This window comes from Microtus pennsylvanicus, chromosome 9 (assembly GCF_037038515.1).
Source record: "Microtus pennsylvanicus isolate mMicPen1 chromosome 9, mMicPen1.hap1, whole genome shotgun sequence".
Classification (NCBI taxonomy): domain Eukaryota; kingdom Metazoa; phylum Chordata; class Mammalia; order Rodentia; family Cricetidae; genus Microtus; species Microtus pennsylvanicus.
This window is the reverse complement of record NC_134587.1, coordinates 4,682,485-4,703,570: the sequence shown is the minus strand read 5'-3', so window position 1 is coordinate 4,703,570 and position 21,086 is coordinate 4,682,485. Positions and strand designations below refer to the sequence as shown.

At 43.3% G+C, this 21,086-nt stretch overlaps 1 protein-coding gene across 2 annotated transcripts in view; it reads right to left on the bottom strand.

The window, feature by feature from the left end:
• Cerkl (CERK like autophagy regulator) overlaps positions 1–21,086 on the bottom strand; it is a 91,988-nt gene that overhangs the window by 22,394 nt on the left and 48,508 nt on the right. Inside the window, exons 3-4 of one of the 2 annotated variants that reach the window (XM_075984761.1) lie at positions 13,050–13,181; positions 6,056–6,119 (exon numbers count right to left, since the gene is read on the bottom strand). The exons of the other annotated variant lie outside the window; for it this stretch is intronic. Coding sequence (XP_075840876.1) covers positions 6,056–6,119; positions 13,050–13,181 — 196 coding nt within the window. The remainder of the gene's footprint in view (positions 1–6,055; positions 6,120–13,049; positions 13,182–21,086) is intronic. 2 annotated transcript variants of the gene reach the window in all.

Below are 21,086 nucleotides of genomic sequence, written 5' to 3'. Positions count from 1 at the left end.
GTGTTCATCTTACAGTGAATGCAACTGCCACAGCTTCACGTCTCTTCTTTGCCCTTACATAACTATTTTTAATGAGACCATGGAAATAGGGACAATGTGGAACCTAGTCTCCCCCAGCTTTTAGCCATGGATTCCACAGTGTTTGCTAGAACACACTGGAGTGGGACACCAGCTGTCATTGAGTATTGATCTGCTGTTTCTCTTGGCTTTCAAAATATATCACAATGTGTCTTCACAGAAGCATATGGAACTCGTTTTTAAAAACTCTAAAATCTTAGGAAATAGTATTTCTTAAACATCATCTACCAAACTGTTTCACATTGCTGACTAAGCTATACTGAAGCTTATTTTGGATTGCAGATTCTCAACCTCCTGTCTAGTGGCCATGAATAACTTACTAACCACTTCCAATCAATAACTCCACCGCTGCCAAACAGGGATGTCACAGACGAAATCTCCTGAAGGAAGTGATCCCTGGGTCACATACTGTCTTTAAATTTTTTTATATAAACTTTTTCAAAAATATTCCCACTTTTTCTTTAATTGAACCCGGATCCATTGGAAGAGCAGCCAGTGCTCTTACCCTGAGTCATCTCTCAGCCCCCTTTTTTATTCTCATCTATTACATCCTGACCTCAGTTTCCCTCCTTCCTCTCCTCCAAGTCTGCTCCCTGTTCCCCTCTCCCCTAGATCCATTCCTCTTCCTTTCCCTTCAGAAAAGAGCAAGCCTCCCAGGGATATCAACCAAACACAGCACAACAAGTTACTAGAAGACTAGGCACCTCCCCTCATGTTGAGACTGTACAAGGAAACCCAACAGGAAGAATACAGTCCCAAAAGCCTGAAAAATAGTCAGAAATAGCCCATACTCCCAATGGGAGGAGTCCCACAAGAACACCAAGCTACACAGCATAACTTAATGCAGAGGACATAGGTCAGAACCATACAAGCTCCCTGATTGTCGCTTCAGTCTCTGCAAACCCCCATGAGCCCTGGTTTGTTAATCCTGTGGGCTGTTTTCTTGGGGTGCCCTTGACCCCTTCGGCTCCTACAATCCTTCCTCTCTCTCTCTTCTGCAGGGTTCCCCGAGTTCTGCTGTGGGTCTCAAGATGGGCTGGAGGGTAAAGGTAGCATAGAACTTGTGGAAGTGGCCAACCAATGACTCGTCCAAATTGATAGCCATGCCATGTTGGAGGAGGCTGCTTGTTCGTTCTTGGCTGCTCAGCCCCGAAATAGTCATGCAGAAACCATATTATTCTCAATACTGTTTGGCCAATTGCTTAAGTGTATTTCTGGCTAACGCTTATATCCTAAATTAGTCTATCTTTATTAAACTGTGCATCACCACGAGGTCGTGGCCTACCCGGTAAAGTTCTGGCATCTGTGTCTGGAGGGGCTACATGGCTTTTCTCTGACTCTACCTCCTTTCTCTCAGCATTCAGTTTAGTTTTCCCCGCCTACCTAAGTTCTGCCCTATCAACAACCCAAGGCAGTTTCTTTATTCACCAAAGGTATTCACAGCATACAGAGGGGAATCCCACATCAATGCCATGAGAGGGAACCCCTGTCTGACACTGCCCTACAGGACCAGGAACCAGAGTCTGGACAGCCTGGAGACCCAGGATAGAACCAAACACAATCAGAAAAAATAGCCAGTAAAATGAGTCCTAGTGATTCTCCGCTATAGTCATAGCCTGGAGCATAGCATAATCACCACCAGAGAGGATTCATCCGGAACAGACGGGAGCAGAAGCAGATACCTATGCTCATTCTTTAAACGGGTTCAATGAGGGACATTTCCTGTCTGAACAGTTCTTGTTAAAGACTTGTGCTTTTGAAGTGTTTACTGAAATCGTGTTTCCAATGTTTTCACCAGTGTCTGCATATTTCTGAGGGGAATTATAATTACCTTTTAATTAAAGTGATTGCTCCAACCATACCGACTCCTATTTGGTAAGCTAAACCCATCAAAATGAATGAGCTATTTAAAATATTTGGAACAGAGGTGACTTCTAATAGAAATTTAAAATTATTATACAAAGTAAAATCAGTATACCATAGGATTAGAACAAACTAGGGGACTTACTTAGTTTACGTAACAGGACAATTTGGTTTAAGGATATGTAATAACTAAAAGCTCTATGAATCTTTTAATATCACACTGAAAAATAATTTCTACATAGGAAATAAAATTAATATGTTTGGATAGAAGGAAAGCTCTTTCTCCGCATCTCAACAGTCATTTTCCTTCTCTACAGGCCCTCTACATCCCCATAATGGTGCAACTGTCAAGAGAAGACACCGGCAGACACCACACTCGGCAGAGCATCTCATGCCAGCAGGGAGTAAGTTCAGGTTTTATGTCTACATCTGTTATCCTAACTTTTATAGCCAAGGTCCAAAGCAAGGGCTTAGAGTGAGGCCATGATTTTCTTACGCCCGTGGCTTGGGACTCTGGACCACAGTAAGTCACTCATCATTCGGCATAAATTTACCAACCATAGTTTTTATATGTACACTTCCAACATAATTTCTTCAAATGTAACCTTTTATCCTTCGGTTCTCTTCTAGGTATGAAATCATAGTAATTACTCAACTTGTCCTCTTGTTCATCAATGCTTGTGTAGTATAGCCATCTAGTTTTATTGCCCCTTTGGTTTAATCATGATTTACTTTCTAAATCTTAAGTCTCACTCAGCACTACTTTTTTTTACTGCAATTCAGTGTTTCTTTTGATGGTAACGATACCGCTCATGTGTCTTATATTTCTTTGGAAGCATTAAACCCGCTTTTTCATTTTGGGGAAAATGAAGATCGCATACCATTCAAGGCCTCAGTGGTTCACTGGTCTTTTCTTGCCTCCTCCCCATTACCATGTGGCTATCCATCCACATACCATCCTTCAAAGCTCTACATTGTAAGTCTTGCATAAACATCCTCCCCAAAGTAATGTTTTCATTATATACGTTAATCAATCAATTCTGTATCTCATTGCCTTGTTCCTAATGTTCAATTGCTGGTGAACAATTTCATCACACTCCAACAAAGCATTGCAGACAAATTTCTTTCTTTCTTTCTTTCTCTCTCTCTCTCTCTCTCTCTCTCTCTCTCTCTCTCTCTCTCTCTCTCTCTCTTTCTTTCTTTCTTTCTTACATGGGAAGTCTTTATTCTCAGGTTCTCCCTGACAGAAGGCCAATCCCTGAAAGGTTCCACACCAACTCCCAGTACTGACACTTTAGCGAGTGGGTTCCAAATGTGGGAAGCTTTGAGAGGACATAAGGCACCTCCAACCTGCATCAGGAGAAGCAAAACATAACCAGTGTTCCAGAGTCTGTTACAAAGGGCAATTTACCATATACATTGTTACTGTTCCGGTTCCGGAGTCTGTTACAAAGTGCAATCACTAATTAAGAGAATGCCCTATAGGCTTGCTTACAGGCCAGTCTTTTGAAGGTATTATCTTAGTTGAGGTTCCCTCCTCCAGTTGACATAACCTCTTCAGCACACCCTCACTAATGACAGCCTGCTGTGGGACTAGCTAATCCAGTCCCATGAGAATTAACCCAGTCCCATGAGAAAGACACTGGTTCCTTCGGACTCACTATTTATTTGTGAGTTAATCTGTTGTGATACGGCTCCTGTTACACAGCCTATTCTGACTTCAAACTCAACCCTCCGGTTTCAGTCTCCCAAGTGGAGCTGGAGTTATAGGGATGTGTCACTACGCCCAGCAACCGTTCTCTTAACATCCACAGCACCCTGTAAAAGACCCACCACCTCTCAACACTGCTATAGCGGAAACCAAATTTCAACACAAGTGTTCAGTGGGTCCATACCATATTCAAATCGTATCAAGCATCATGGGCTTTTCCTGTGAGAAGTTGTTAATACATGAGAAATTTGAGTTGCCTTTGTCAAAATGAAAAGGGAACATGAAAACAAGACAGCTTATGTAAAATCACGGCCACTAACTAGTGCTTGCTTTAAAGCAGAACTGTAACTGTCCAATGGCAGTCCAGATGAATAAGTGCCAAAGCTACTGACCATGCAGAATGCCTGAGAGGGGTTGAGGAGGAAGAGCATGGCAGGAAGCTTACTTTCCCGGCTCAGTTCCTTAGCATCAGGCTACTGTAACAATGTATATGGTAATTTGCCCTTTGTAACAGACTCTGGAACCGTAACAATATATATGGTAAATTGCACTTTGTAGACAAATTTCTAATGTCAGCTATGAATGTCTAAAATATCTGCTTCCACGTGCTCAGGCTGAACAACCTGGTTGGTCTCTGGTACCACAAGCAGTGTCACAATGCTGTGTTTACAGCTCAACACCAACCTGGTGCAAGCTGCTGGTGAACATGTCGCCCTTCCCATGTCTACAGTCCTTCATGCCCAGTTTTGCCTCCCACACAGCATCCCTGGGAAGTCAGTATCCAAAACAAAAATAGCAGTTACTTCGCAGAATGGATTCCCAACAGCATCAAAGTGAACTTGTGTGACATCCTGTCCCGGGGCCTGAAGATGGCCTCCACCTTCATTGGCAATAACACTGTGCATTCAGATATGCTATTCAAGAGCATCCTAGGCAGGTCTTGACCATGCTCTACACGAGGCCTTCACACGCTGGTTCATAGACGAGGGGAGTTCACCAAGGTTGAGAGTAAAATAAATGACCTGGAGTTCAAGCATCAGAAATACCAAGACACCACAGTCCAAGACAGGGCAGAGGGGAAATGGAGGTTTCCTTCCTGCCCGCTAGTTCCTGAATAAACACTCAGAGGCTTCATATTAATTATAATTGTTTTCACCAGTGGCTCAGGCCTATTACTGACTGGTACTCTCAATTAAACCAACACATTTTCATTAATCTATTGTCACATGGCTATGGCTTACTGGTAATGTCCTGGTATCTTACTCCTTTGGCTGCTACATAGCATCTCTCAAACTCCACCGTCTTTCTCTCTTTCTCTCTGTTTGGACTTTCTGCCTATCTATATTCTGCCCTGCCATAGGCCACAACAGTTTCACTTGTCAACCAATAAAAGCAACACATACTTGCAGCATACAGAAGCACATCCCACACCAAAAGAGGCTTTTGAAGATGATGAAGAAGAGACCAACGAATAGGAGATTTTATGACGCGACCAGCACACCTGCTCTTTACTTCACCCTGGTACAGGAATGGTGCTCTTTTAAGCATGAGGTCCCTCTCAAATCAAACACACCACGCTGTTTCCCAGATTAACTGGTGCGGGGTTTTCCCTTTAGCAGAGAACGAACAGTTCCACCAGACCAGAGAGATTTTGTATGGAAACACTTGAAAGCAAAGCAGGGGGCCACACAGGGCTTACAAAAGCAACCACCTTCCAGTTAAATGTCCAGCCATCAGAGTTAGCAGGGGAGTTAGAATAATGGCATGCCTTTAATCCTTGGTGATAAAAACTAAAGTCACACAGTGTTGCCTTAATTGATATGTAATACAGAACTTTGCGATAAACTATTCATAATAAAATGTTAAACCTGCAAAACAAAATAAGAGAGAAATCAAAGCCAATAAGTTATGTAATAATTAAAACCAGCATTTATTTCTTTTATTCATTCAGAAAATAGATTTGTTGTTATAAAATATCTACTCCAATCAGTCACAGCAAAATTCACTATTGGGTATCTATTGAGCTGCCAGTAAATTTGCAAAAGACGACCACAGCATTGTTATGCTATGTGATAAACAGAACAGCTTTCAGCAATGTTCTTCATTATTTTGACATTTTCAAAAGTCTAACACTAAGGATTTTAAATGTAAATGTATGCAGGTTGAGTATAGGGTAGTACATTGTGGTTTCTCAATATATATAGTTTCATTGCTTCTTTTTGAATCCCTACGCAAAGTCCTTAGAGATGTATGGCCACGATATATTAGCACATGGATGTGAACAAACAGAGCCTGATTCACTATAATGCTTTAAAAATTATCAGATCTAAATATGTGACTAAATGCTATGAAAAATTTACTATCATAACTTTTATGTATGTGAAGATTAATAATGTAACCTACCCATCAAATCCCTGGAGTTCACATCCGTCAAGCAGGGACAGGGCATGCCCTTCATATTCTGTTACTATTAAAGAAAAACACAGAACAGAAAAATGAACATTTTAAACAACAATCTACATTTTTAAACCTTGGTTTGACAAAACATTATGTTCCAAACATATGGTCAGGTAAGAAAACAACATTTATTCTTGAATATTTGAATCATAGGACAGAAGATTAAATGTTTGTTATCCGATATTTTATAGCTTTATGTAAAGAAGACCACGTAGTTGTTGTAACCATGTAAGTCATTTAGGAATACCCAACACACAGTGTTTCGGGCATTTATCTTGGTGCTTGTCTGTTTAGCTTTCCCTAAATAAGACGCATTTCCTTTCGATCCGAAGCTTGGGAACAGGAGTATTTTGAAAATACAGCGTATTTGCTGGCATTGAACAGTCAATGTTAAATCACTTTGGCAACCTTACATGAATAAATTAGTTGAAAGGTTAGTGTAAGATTTACATACCAGAAGAACATGTATCTGGAGTTGCTAGACTCAAAACAAAAAAAAAAGGAAGCTGGATGTGAAAACACAAAGTAATGCCAACCCGATGATAAGAAACCCAAACCCAAGGGAAGGCCAGCATCCAGGACCGGAGCCCGGGTCCACAGAGGGGACGAGTCTGTCGTACCACATCTCTGTTGCCACAGTCACTAACATCCCATGCAGTGAAGGCAGGATGAGTGGGCAGGCTGCAGATGGCAGCGAGCATTACCAGTGCATTTAGCATTTTCTGGGGCATCCTTGCCAGAAGAGGCAGCCCAGCTGTATCCACCCATCAAAGATTTCCGCTGCCCGACATGACACTGCAGATGGATTTTGTTGTGTAAGAATGCGCATCATTATATGTGAGATTACATTAATCTTTCATGCCTGTCTATCCCTGCAGCCAGCATGCTGCAAGCTTTTCCTGTGATGTTTTTGGATATTGTTAAAAATTATTAGTCGTGCTGTCTGAGAGAATCATTCTGTAACCAGCCCTGTTACATTGCAATTCTCCCCAAACTTATTAACCAGGAAAAAAAAAACCTGTTAAATTCCAATCAGAGGAAAGATATAAGAAAATTCAAAATACCAATATTAATAAATTTTCAAGGGTACAGCATCAAAAAGATGTGTGCTGATAATTCATTTATTGTACAACCTTAAAGTGCATTGTAATAAGTATTCCTACACACACACATGTTCAAGATCATTAAGGTTGTTGTGAAAAAAACACATGGGCTGTGAAGCAAGTTTTCATCTCCGGGTTTTATGCCCAAGTTTACTTTTAAAAACATTTCAAATACATTATGTTTAGACTAAAAGTTTTCTTTTATTTAGGTGAGAGTTAAAATATCCTGATTTTCCCTTTAACATCTCAAATGGCATTTGATTATACACTAATGGAACACATTTAAGTACGGGGACCTTAAGGGATAGTGAATATGTTAAAAAATAAATCATTTTGCTCCTGATTTGGACCTTGAGATTTCAGTCCTGTGCTCCAATTTGGGTCTCTGTCTCTGTCTCCTTTCATTGCTTGCTGAAGGTTAATATTCAGGAGGATGCCTATATGTTTTTCTTTGGGTTCTCCTTATTTAGCTTCTCTAGGATCACTAATTATAAGCTCAATGTCCTTGGTTTATGGCTAGAAACCAAATATGAGTGAGTACATCCCATGTTCCTCTTTTTGGGTCTGGCTTACCTCACTCAGGATAGTGTTTTCTATTTCCATCCATTTGTATGCAAAAAGGAGAGAGAGCACGAGCATGGATCTCAGGACCGCGAGGGGTGCACCCACACACTGAAACAATGGGGATGTTCTATTGGGAACTCACCAAGGCCAGCTGGCCTGGGTCTGGAAAAGCCTGGGATAAAACCGGACTCTCTGAACATAGCGGACAATGAGGACTACTGAGAACTCAAGAACAATGGCAATGGGTTTCTGATCCTACTGCACGCACTGGCTTTGTGGGAGCCTAGGCAGGTTGGATGCTCAACTTACTAGACCTGGATGGAGGTGGGGGTTCCTTGGACTTCCCACAGGACAGGGAACCCTGATTGCTTTTCGGGCTGGGGGGAGACTTAATTGGGGGAGGGGGAGGGAAATGGGAGGCGGCGGCGGGGAAGAGACAGAAATCTTTAATAAATAAATAAATAAAATAAATGCCAAAAAAAAGGCAAAAAAAATCATTTTTCTGTCTGACACAAAAAGAGGAAACAAAACCGACTAAGAAATGCCCAGATGTAAAATGTTTTAACAGGGTGAATAAGATAAACGGCCTCTGGGGAGACAGAATATGTTCTAGTGAAGAAGGAGCCTATGATGTGAAATAGCAAAAAGTGATCATAGAGAAAGAGAATGCAGGGGAAGGGGAAGTGGTGATTCGATGTCTATGTAAAGTAGAAAGAATCAGAACAAGTAACCAGACAAGGTTTTACAGGCTCTAGAATCAGACAGAGTCATGATCATCCCACCAAAAAGATCATGAAGAGGGGTTATAGGCAAATCAATTTTTTTTTACTGTGCTACTGCCTTTCCATCTTCTTTCCCTCTTCCTGTGACACCAGCACTCTGTGCCATCTCTGTATTATTAGAATCTACACTTCCCTGTTCTTTACCTCAGCTCTTCTCCACTTCAGCGGAAAGGTCACTACCCCAGTCTGCGCCTAGGGCAAACAGTGTACATAATGAATTTGAAATAAAATCAGACACAATATGTTTTAGACACAAAGAAACATGTCTTGGTCTGGTACTCAAATTTTATCATGGGATAGGATACTGAAATACCATTTTTCTCTTCCTACAGGCATCCCGGTAAGCTCAGAGCACAACCAGACCAGGATGCCCAGTTTCCAGCTCCTTTCATAACTTGTTCCCCTACCCCGTACACATACTTGGTGACTGAATTTCTCCAGATGGCCTCGTTTTCTTCTGGGTGAAATAAGAAAAGAGAAAGGTGTAAGTAGAGCCATGGAGAACAAATGAGAAAGAATACAAAGTCGCAAGGACTGAAAGCCAAGAGCATGGCCACATAACAAGAGCTCCGCTTTCTGAACAGTGCCGTCCATCACAAGGAGGCAAAACTACCAGGTGACTAGATATCCCCAGAGCCCCTGACCTGGCAGTGGTCATGGCGAAAGGTCAAGCACCTTCGTCAAAGCCAAGGTGGCTGATGATCAAGAAGGAAGGGCAGAGAGCATGGTGACTCCACACTCCAGATAGAACACGTTCATTTTGTACTAATACAAAGAGCAGCATTAGTTACAGTAGGTAACAATTGTAAGATGACTGTCGAGTCTCACATCCTCTGTACCGTGGGGTATGGAACTAGCACAGGCCATTCAGCAAAGAGGACAAGTGGATACACACAGGGCTCCTGACCAGCAAGCTCTGCGGCCTTGGGCTGAATCAGCCGATACATAAGATGTCGTAGAGGAAGGACCTTTGCTTACTTTGCTTACGTGCACAAAGGCAGAGACAATGCACTCAAGGACATCAAAGTTGGTCAGTAACATGGCTTCTACCACTAGCATAGGATCCCACCTTGACACCCACAGGGAGAGACGAACACCTCCCCTGTACTACAATCTGCTATCTCTATTCTCTTCAGCTCCTCTTCACGGGCAGCCGCACGACTCCAGCAGGGAACCTGGAGCTATCTGGTCTTGAAATTCTTTTCTCTGATTTCTCTACTTCTCTGACTTTTCCACTTTGTTGTCCTGTGGATTCTTCCTATCACCTAATCAACTCTCAGAACTCGAACATCTGCTGTTGTTGTTTAGTTTAGCAGACAGAGTTTCACTGTGTATATCCCTGGCTGTCCCGGAACTCACTCCATAGAGCAGGGTGACATTGAACTCAGAGACTCACCTTCCTCTGCCTGCTAATTCCTGAGAATGAAGGGTCCTTTAAAGGTACAGACTCTAATAGCTAATAATAAAATAAATATTTTGAGAAACAGAAAAGGGAATATGTTACATGTCAGCCTGGATTTATCATTCATTCTCTACTTTGACCCCTGGACTAATGTGTTACCAGAGTTACTGCCTGTTTCTTCTAGGCCTTTCCAGAAGTCTTGCTGTTGGTTTTATTAGAGAAAATCCTCCATCAGTGGGAGTAGCAGCATGGTGGGCCATAGCTTTAACTCAAATATTTCCCAAAGTGCTGCTCTATATTTAGAAGTGGCTAGGATTTTAGCAAACATTAAAGTGAAAGCATCATAAATTTATTCATGTGTAAGATCTATGTTTAGAATAAATGTATGAAAAAGCATTGTGCAGAGGTGCGATATTCAAATCACGCTAAATAGTTACACAGCATGACTTTCCCTAATAAACTGTTATATAGAATTTAGGCAAATGATATTCCACTTGGAATCACCAGTGCAAAGGGGCCATGTCAAACTGGCATGCAGTAAATGTGTGCTCTTTTGAATTATTCTTCATATATTTTCTTTGCACTGAAAGGCGAATTGAATCTTGCTACATAGTTTTATGAAGATTAAACTCCTAGACTAAGGACCACATTTGTGCAACACTTTAAGCAAGACAGGCAGAAAAACTAAAGCACTTCCAGCAGCCCCATGTTTGTGCAGACTTTCACACAAAAGGAGAACATTTTGCTGGTATACTAAAGAAAATCCACCAGTTCATTTTCTCTTCCTTATCTCCCTTTTTCTCCTCATCTTCCTCTTTCTCTTTCTCCCCTGATCTTGATTCAGCTGGTGGACTCAGCTCTGCCAAACAATATTACAAAACAACGATTTTTTAAAAGCCACTAACTGTAGGTCAAGGTGTGATGAGCAAATTGCTGAGTGTAGCTTCGGATTCAGCCATGTCTGGACTCCAGCTTCTGTGGGATACGTTGGTGGCGGCTGGGGGAAGGGGACTTCCCAAAGCCACTTTGCCCTTCTTCCTTAATAGAATTCACATTCAATCCAGACATCGTCCTTCGGCCTTCAGTAAGTGGGAATCTGCCCTTAGCTTTAGGAAAGAAAACATCTGTCCTCTGTCGAACACAGATAATCAAACCAAAAAAAAAATTTGGCACATGTTAGGGTTCCCCTTTCTCAAATATAGATGCCTTTCTTCATCCCACTAGGTAAGAATAAGAAAGACTGCAATGTTAATGGTCAATGTTAATGATTATAAAGGTGGGACAAACCGGGTTCAAGACAAATTTAAAATTATGAAGGTATGGCCAAAATTACAAACCCCCAAGATACCATGATATTATGGTTCTCTTGATGATACTACCCCTTCCTATCTCTGCCCCCTTATTTAAACATGCCTGCTACCCTACTGTCCCCTCCCCATTTCCACCTCCTTTGCCTCTTGGGAAGTATCTAGATCACGTGGTTTTCTTGAGTCCTCTCATCAAAATCAGTTATCACCTCCAGACACCTTAGGTTTTTATGCGCATGTCAAAACCATAATATTCAGTTTTTAGTGTCTGCTTGAATTCTCAACGGCCATGTATCCTGCATGGAGCAAGAATGCCACCGAGATTATTTGCCTGTTTGTCAGAATGACTTCAAAAGCTTGGACACCAATGATGTACTTGCCTCAATGTCCCAAATACAAGGCACAGTGCCTAGGTTCCTGTGACAGATTCAGCAACTGATACATAGCAATGCCTGTGCAAATGCCTGAGTAGTGTTCACGTATGAAAAAGCTAACAGTGGTTAATGAGCTTGGCATTCATTTAAGTTCTAATTGTCTCATCCCAACATGGACCTCAGATCTTTCCAATCTTTGGAACTACTCCATAGCCAATAGGGTGGACCTGGGTGTGCATTTCCCATGGGACACTCACCTGTACACCGAAAGTTACAGCCATTACAGGCTAACCTTTTCACTGCAACCTCATTGAACTCAGAAATTTATTTGAAGTGTTTTTTTCTTTTATTGTAGTTTTGTTATTCATTTATTTTTAATAAGACAGGGTTCTGTTATGTAGCTCAGACTGACCTCAGAGCCATAGTCTTCTTCCTCAGTCTCCCAAATTCTAGGATTATAGGCATGGGTTTCCATTGGTGGTCTCCTCTTTACCCTTCATGATGGCAGATGTCTTTTGGGTGACTGAACTTCCCACAAGGCTTCTTTGGGGAGGAGGGTCCTTCTACCTAAGTGCTTTAAAGGCCTTATTAACACTGTGAGACCCATTTCTGTCTGTCACAGCTGAGCAAAGCCAGGTCCTTCCTCCATAAGCATGTCATTATGACCAGGAGACTCAACTGTACTCGGGGCTTGTCTCCCGCCTGGTTAATTACATAATAGATTCCACCAACTGCAGTGTGAGGCAGATTCCCTCCGCTGTGGCCAATCCACATGGGAAGAAAGCCACCAAAGTTCTGGCTTTAGGCAGTGTCCACGCTGGGCATACGGTGGGTGTTAATAAAGCATGGGAATTTGGCCACCAAATGTTAAATGTCCAAAAGATATTACTAACATTCTTTCCATTTGTTTGGTGATTAGCAAACTGCAGTCTTCCTTAGCAAGAAGCTAAGCACACTCTTACTTTTGACAATGGCTTCAAGCTCCCCGTTTCTCCCAGATCAACTAACAGGGGCAGCTTGGTGCTTAGTTTTGACCTAACCAGCAGGGGTCAGGAGCAGAACAAAAACAACCCAAGGGAAGAACCACAGAAAAAACATTAGGCAGAAACATGAATACAGCAAGTAGAAATGTGGATATAGCAAACATCTCCTTGAAGCTGTGAAAAGCCAGAGTTTCCTTTCAAATAACACCTAGTGATGGTTACTGTGGAAGAGGTCTAAAATGTTGATATTTCAGTACAAAACAACGCAATGAAAAAGCCAACTAGATGAAAGGCCACTCAGGAGCTGGTGATCGGACACATGAAGAACACTCTGTTTGGAGCAGCTGCTCATGCTTAGCAAGGAAGACTGTGTGGGCTCGGCGTGGAGTTTTACACAGTGCAGTTACACAGAGCAAGCCACTCACTTGTCACATCCGTCTTTATCCCCGCGAGTTTCAGCAGAGGCTCCACCTTCTCGTAGTAGACTTGGACAGACTCCTTCCTGTGACTCTGAGGATTGAGGAGGATCTTTAGCGCCTTAGGCCTGCTTGGGAAACCTAGCATGAAAATGAGCAGAAGGTTAGAGTGCCCGTCAGAGTATCACACAGGCATCTGAATAGCATTTGCTCTTTGCATCTTAGATTCTTGCTTGAGTGTGGCTTCTATTTTTTTTTAACCATCTGCTCTCCTAGAGGTGAAACACGATGCTTCCACTCCTCAGACAAGTCATGCATTATAACCAGCACGTTATTCAGAAAGCAGGGCATAAATAATAGCAACCTGTAAACACGGAAGCGAGACTGATGCACGCTGATGCACGCTGAGCCACTCCCAGAGGAGGCACTTCTTTGTGGAGTCAGGCTGAGAACCACGACACACAAAAAGGTACGTTCTCTTCTCCTTAGATAGAAATTTACACCAGAACTGGGCACCTAATGACCTCAGGTCTGCCGACATCTGACCTACGCTGTGACTCGGGGGACAGAGTGAGCAAGCAGGGGCCAGTCGCTGCTATCCTCCAGTGCTGGTGACTCAAAGGGGGTAAGGTCAGAGTTCAAATCCCAGAAGGTGGCAGGGGAGAAGGCGCTCTTCTCCTGGGGACTAGGAAGGCATCCCCTCTCAGAGCCCAGTGGTGACAGGCTGCCTCACAGTTGGGACTGAGATTTGATACTGCAATTTTCTGGGCAGGAGGCTTGGCACTGAGAACCCACTTGGAGCAGGTGCACAGCCAATTGTCTGCTGTTAGGAAGGGGCAGGAGCCAGAAGAAAGCTGACAACCATTTCTTTCATGGTAAGCTGCGCTCAGACCACAGCAGTTTAAGGTTATAAAAGCAGTTAGCATTTGTTTTTTTAATAAAGCCATCACTAAAGATAAATGGAAGGAAATGCCCGTTTATAACAAACTCTGTGTTTCATGCTTCACTTAAGGAGAATGTTGCCCGGTCTCGTGATATTTGATGTAACGAGCATCTTTTATCAGCACACTCTGAATTCAGGGGGATAAGGAATGGACAGAGCCATGCCAAAGTCTTTGGACACTCCCAAGAAACCTTTGGCGGGACCTCTGTTTTGATAAGGAGCCATGGCTGTCCAGATCACACATGCTAAGACCCCATCCATTCCGGATGTCTTGCTTTTTTCCAGTTCCTGTATTTCAGTGAGTTCTGAGAATCCTAGCTCCCAGGCCTCCTGAATATATCACCATCAAGCCCTCTGATGCAGGTTTCTGGCACCTGTGCCCTGTGCCCTGGGTCTCCTCCCCCCCACTCCCTGGTTTGCATAGCTCCCACAGAGCAGCTCCTCCAGTGTTCCAAAGTAACCCTAGCAACTCTCTGCTGGGGGCACTGTGCAGAACCCTTAAAATGGCCTTCAGAGGTGGCCAATCCTATCCTAACCCAGCTCCTCTCTTCTCACAATCAACATTCACGAAAGACACATTGAACTTTTGTGTTCCAGCCTGGGAAGAAGGGACAGAGAAGATGCAGCTGTTGCTTCAAAGGAGACAGCAGGACCAGTGGTTCTCCACCTTCCTGATGCTCCAACCCTTCAATACAGTTCCGCACGTTGTGATCCCCAACCATAAAAGTATTTTGCTGCTACTTCATAACTGTAATTTTGCTACTGTTATAAATCATAAATATAAATATTAGACATCCTGGATGGTCTTAGATGATTCCTCTGAAAGAGATCAAGGAATCAAGATCTGCCCGGGTTGAGAACCACTGGTCTAGACTCTCATCAGAGGCCTGAAACACAATGGGAGTATATATGGTGCAGTATTGCTTCTTGGGGGTTTGGAAACGCCCCTTTGACACAGGAGTATCTGAGCAGGACATTTTGCTCTGCCTAGAATGCCTTTCCCTGTTACTCTCTGGACTCATTACCAATCTGCCCAGGCTGGAGATTGTATGTGATCCCAGCCTAAGCTCAGCACACAGAGCTGTGTTAATATAGCAGAGGCTCTTCTGGGGCCAGTTCAGCTCCTTATGACGACTCCATCCATTTACTGCGGCAGATGGCAAAGCGGGGCCTTCTCCACTCAGGTGTTTTTGTTTTGGTTTCAGACACATTTTAAAAATCAAAATTCTACCATTTGTTTTTTCAAGGCTGACTCCAAACCCCACATCCGCCCAGCGGCCTTTCTTTGCTAACCCCAGAATGCATTCCTTTCTCCACTCTGCGCCCAATTACTCCAGGCTCGTGTGTTACCTAGTTCCTGTACCACTTATACAAATCTCTGACAGAACATCTTGGGACTCCCACTAACCAGCCACAGTTCAGTTAAAACTGTGAGATGTGACAGTAATACATTACACTGTGGTGGGTTTTAAGCATTCCACTTGACAGGCTACACGGACACTAAGCAAACGATGAAAAGGGAACATTTGTCTTAGAATAATAATAGATATGGGAGGCATACCAAAGCTAGAAAAATCTAATTCTATGCCAGACCTCCTTAGCCTTATTCCTCAGAGAAAGGTGAGTACACTATCCGCCCATTCTGTCAACTCATGACAGTCAATGAAGGACAATCAGATCTGCACAATCAGACACAACAGGAAGTCAAGTTAAAGCAGGAACTCAGTTTATTACTGAGTTAAAAAGGTTAAGTGACATTGTGTGATGTGGGGTACCTCCGGCCAATGAGAGACAGCCAAGCCCTCCTTCTGGCTGGAGGAGCATCTACCTAGATTTTACAGTCTCATCCCTGCCGGTAGCTTTGAGACTATCCTTCAAACTTGAGCCAGGCTTTTCTCTCTCCTCCAGACCTCGAGGTATAGGCCCTGAGATAATTTTGGCCCAACAATTCTAGACATTAGGAAAATTGATTCAGGCAAGAAGTAATGGGTGCCAGAACCATCTGGTAACAACTGGGAAGGCTACTTACGTATCCCTAAACTCTGTCCTATTACAGGACGCTGAAGCAGCTACAGACACATGCCTCCATGGGAGACTCCGGGTCCAGGGAGAATTCCATTGCTGTCTCTTAACCAGGAAGACTCCTGGTTTGATCTCACTAAGCCACAAAAGAGCCAAGCACTGGCTTTAAATTCCAGGCACCAAGCGTCAGAGGGAACGCCCTGCTCCATCAGCTTTAAGTGGGACGTTAACCTAAAGGCCCTCTTTCCTTTTATGGACAGCCCCCACAAGTTGCTATTGTAAAACCTGACTTTAATTTCCTCATTTTCCCCTGATCCTGATTTCCTTGCCAACACCTCCACACCTGTTATGTGTCAAGTAGAAGCAGGGGCTTTGAAACTTCATTTGTGAAGCCCCTGTCCTGACAAAGGTGACATCCTAAGGGCCGAACACAAACAAAGGAATTCAGCCTGGGCTAAAAGGTGTCTGTGCTAAGGACAAAACTGTAGCCTAGGCAAGAGAGAGGGTAGAGGTGAAGGGGGCTCCCTGGAAGGGAGAGTCAGGTCCCCCAGAGCCTTTCAGGTGTTTCCAGGGACTTTGTTTTTTTGTTGCTTAGTAAAAGATGTCTGGTCAGTTGTAAGGAAAGCAGTACTATAACCAGGCTCACTCTGGTGTCTGTATAGAATGGTGAATGCAGTAGGACTATGGGAAAACAAAGTCAGCACAGCTAGTTAACACTTATAGGAGAAGACTGTTGTTCTTGGAGGGGAATGGGTACAACCAACGTTAAAACAAAAATGAGATTTTACATGCATTTTTAAGTAGAACTAACCAGAAATATGGTCTTTGGGCACAGCCCCTGAAATAAAGTGTCCTGTGAAGTCTAAGGTGGGTCGACACGGGGGAAATAGAGGCATGGGGAGCATCTTCTCAGTGGGCTGATGGGCTTTAGGAGATGTGATCAGGCAGGGTAAGAAGACCCAAGGAGACAGGCTGCAGGGAGTGGGCCTGATATTGTGAGTGAGACCACTATGGGTCGTGGAGATGGGAAGCTAAGAGCTTAAACAAGCTCCATGTGATGCGAAGGGCTCTGGGCCACACTGTGTGTCCATGGTGAAGTACAAATATAAATATGTACAGAATACCGCTGCTCGTATCTATAATCCCAACACTCAAGAGGCGAGGGCAAGAGGATCATTGTGAGTTTAGGGCCCATGTGAACTCCATAAAGAGGTCTGGGTCAGCTAACTATATGGTGAGACCCTATCCAAAAGGACAGCAATCACAGCAAATGATTATGGGACACTCGAGAACTTTGAAGGAATAGACGCTGAGCCGGAGAGCAAGTGTGAAAACATCAAATACCCCCCACAGAGTAGAACAGTAGAGTATAACAATAGCTTTAGTCTTTAAGATGTTAAAAAAAAAGAATGACCCAGGCAATTGTACCGGATCCCTTGTAGCAGACAGTGCTACCTGGAGGCCCGATGGGTTGGTGTCAGCGGTGAGTGCTTTTAGAGGCAAGGGAGAGAAGAGGAGGAGGATCCTAGGGAACAGCATCTTCTAGGAGGACCGGTTCAGAGAGGCGGTCATCCCGTGAGAGGACTGCAGGGGGAGCTGTAGGCCCTCGGGAGAGCCGGGTCACTCACTCCTAAAGCAAGAAAGAATCCAAATACTCATGTGTGGGGTGTGATAAGCAGATGAAAATGTAGACTTTGCTAATGGTGTGCCATTCATCCCAGAGGACAGAGCGGAGGTGTCTCAAGTTGATGAAGGCAAGGAACAGAGCTGGGCTAGTCTTGCAGAGCCCCAGGGGATGGTGTCAGTAATAAGGAGTCTCCTGTGGCGGTAGGGTAGGAATAGCACTGTGTACAGTTCTGACCGGAGAAGGGGCTGGAAGGTCTGGTGCTAAGCAGTAGGGCTCTAAGAACCTTTCTCTTCAGTCACAGACAAAACTAGCAGAGGCGAAAGACCTCCACAGGCTGCTCAGCAGCTGCACTGCCCAAACCTGAAGCCAGATTCCTGTGAGGCCGTAGGGCTGTGCTTTCCTTTGCCTGGAATGACCTCAAGGAAATGGGTTTTTGCAATCGTTTGTAGACAATCAAAAGCATAAACAAGGGACAGAGTTAAAAAATCTCCTTAATCTGCCTCTTCCAGGATACCCAGCTTCCCTCCTAGAAGGCAAACACTGATAAGGAATTCTTCTAGAAATACAGGCACACACACATGCAGTCTGCACATATAATCTAAGTCACTATATGCCTTGTTTCCTTTTAGCGTGTTGATTTTAAAGACAATTTCGGGGATAGTGAGATGACTGACTCTCTGGTTAAAGTCTTGTCTCAAGTCTGATGACCTGGGTTGGAACCATTTCTGCTCTCTGACAATGATATGCAATAAAAGGTCTATCCAGTCTAGTTTCAACTGAGCATTTTCTTATGAGAGACTTTGAAAAACTGCAAATATTTAAGGGTAACCCCTATTTTTCTGCGTGCTGGTATTTCATGTCATTTTTCCCAAGTGTCTTCTGTGTGTTTTCCTGGTTGTATTAATTACAACAGTGGATTGGCATGTAGGAAAATTATTGTTGCTTGCTGTTTGAGTTACAGAGACATATTGCACAGTGTCCTTTGCCTTGGGTTTTTATCTATGGCATTTTTTTTATGCAGACATTTCTCAGTTTTATGTACTTACCACTGAGTTTCTCTAGCATTTATTCTATGGATTCTGCATCCTATGTCATGTTTAAAAGTCCTTGGAGACTTTAAAACCCTCCACTTTTCTTTTAATCCTATTTTTAAAGATGCTAGCTGAAATTTATTTCAGTAGATGAAACGAAACAGAAATTTGACTTTGTTTTTTTCCTCCAGTTGGCAATATACCTGACCCAACATCATTCATGAACTGATCTGTTGTTTCCCACAGATTATGCCTGGTTCTGTTCTTCCCTTTTAGAATTTTAACCGTCGAGTTGGGGATAAAACTCAGGCTCTCGTGCATGTGAAGCATAAGCTCGTCACCAGGCCCCAAGCCCAGCCCCTGGCCACAGAGGTCAAGCTGCTCTTAGATGCACACAAACACTGAAAGCATCTGTATCTACTGAGTTATGTAGTCTGAGGCCTGCTCAGTCACCTACACGTCCGTATCCCTTTGTTGGGGTTGTTTGGGCTGCTATGAATTGAACCTAAGGCCTTGCACATGCTAAGTGCTTGCTTGAGCTATACCCTACATGATCATTAAAATCAGCTTATCTAGCACTATAAATATTTCTGGTATCTTATAGGATTACATTAAAATAAAATTTCCTGAAAAACTTTATGAAGTTCAATTTTTAATATAAAATCATATTTCTGATTAATTCTTCTGTATACCGCAGTACTATGATAACTATTTTCGAATAAATGCTACACAGTTGTACTATTTCATTTTTCTGTTGTTGATATCAATATAGTTCCACCCATTCATCTAATTATTTTATGTAAGCTACAGAAATCAAAACTATTCATTTCTGCACAGAACCTATTTTTAATTCTCCCACCTTTCCAGTCCAGGTTTTCCCTGTAACCTCTTAGGTCTTCCTAAGTTGACTCTTACTTTTATCAGCAACAGTGATTATTTCACACTCGGTTTCTCCAGATGATCAAGATGCCCACTTGCTCCAGATTGTCTGTGCAGGGGTTGGTCCTACCTGTGTAGGCCCCCATTTAGCCATACTGATAACAAAAACAGTCCTGCCACCTCTAGAATCTGAGAGGGGCACCTTAGTGTTACCGAAAGAGGCTTTTGAGTCAGACACATATTACCATAGTGCTAAAACAACCACCTTGGCATTTAGAACCAAGGCTGATCCCAGTTTTCCCTTTTCAGACTGGTATCGACTTTCTGAACACACTATGAATAAAGTCGGAGTTTTGCCTCTTTTTCTCGGCAACCTTATTTTCTCTGGTAATTAGAAATACCCTTTCAAGTGCAGCAACTCATTTCTCAATTCACATATTGGGTCACAAGTTGACATCCAATTCAGTAGGGTGGGCCTGCTTGTTTGAAATGTCCAACTGGACTGAGCAGCTCTCATATGTTGATGAGAAAGCATCCTCAATATGAGAAAGCATCCTCAAGATAAAACTTCTAAATTAGCAGAATAAAGTCACACCAACGCAGGAAGCAGACATCACTGGGTGAGAACACGAGAGATGCTGCTTTGGCTTCTCCTCCTTGGTCCACAGAACACACAGACTGTTGGGGTTGGAACTACAAACTTTGCTGCTAGAACAAACTCTTTTCTTTCTTTCCAGAATACAGTGTGGTGCAATAGGCAGAAGATAAAGCTATTGAATCCCATCATTGCCCAATCACCTCGCTTCTTTTGAGTTCAGCAAGCCCCTTGTATGGCCAAGGGTTCAGCTGTGTTGAATTAAGCCTTCAGGAGGTTCAGGGAGAGTGTTGTTAGGGACATGGCAGACAAGAATGCAGACCTACATCCAGGTTATGTTTTAAGAATAAAACACTAACCTTATACAAGAGGAGAGTACAATGTACTCAGCATAGTCAACATGCCACCCAGTGACTGGCCAGGTCCTCTGGGACAAGGTCTCACATGCAGGACTCACAGCAGAGATGATCCCAGTAAAGGCAGGGTCCAGTCAGTCATGGTGATTAGGGGTGCTTGTTGATAAGTCTGTGCTTCTCCAGCGCCTTGCACCACTTGGTTCCTGCATCCATCTTCTATGTTCCTCTGTAATGAGGGAGATTCACGTCTATGGGATGTGGCATGCTATTTTCTCCACGAAACAAATTCTCCCTACCAGACAGTTATGTAGAAGAGATGTACTCTTTCCTTGGCTGGAAGTCTGCTTCCTGCCTCATCCTTACTGTCAGCCCTTTCTTCAAGTCCCGACGGTGCGGCCATTTTTTTAACCGCCATCCATACACAAACACAGGAAAGACTGGGGAACTCTAACGTCACGGTGACAAAAATGCAGCTGCTGCTCCAGAACACCCTGACCACAAAGCAGCCCTGGGGAGGAGGGGATCTGTTTAGCCCGCAGACCCAGGCACAGTCTGTTACTGTAGGAACACGTCACAATGACAAATGCTTAGCT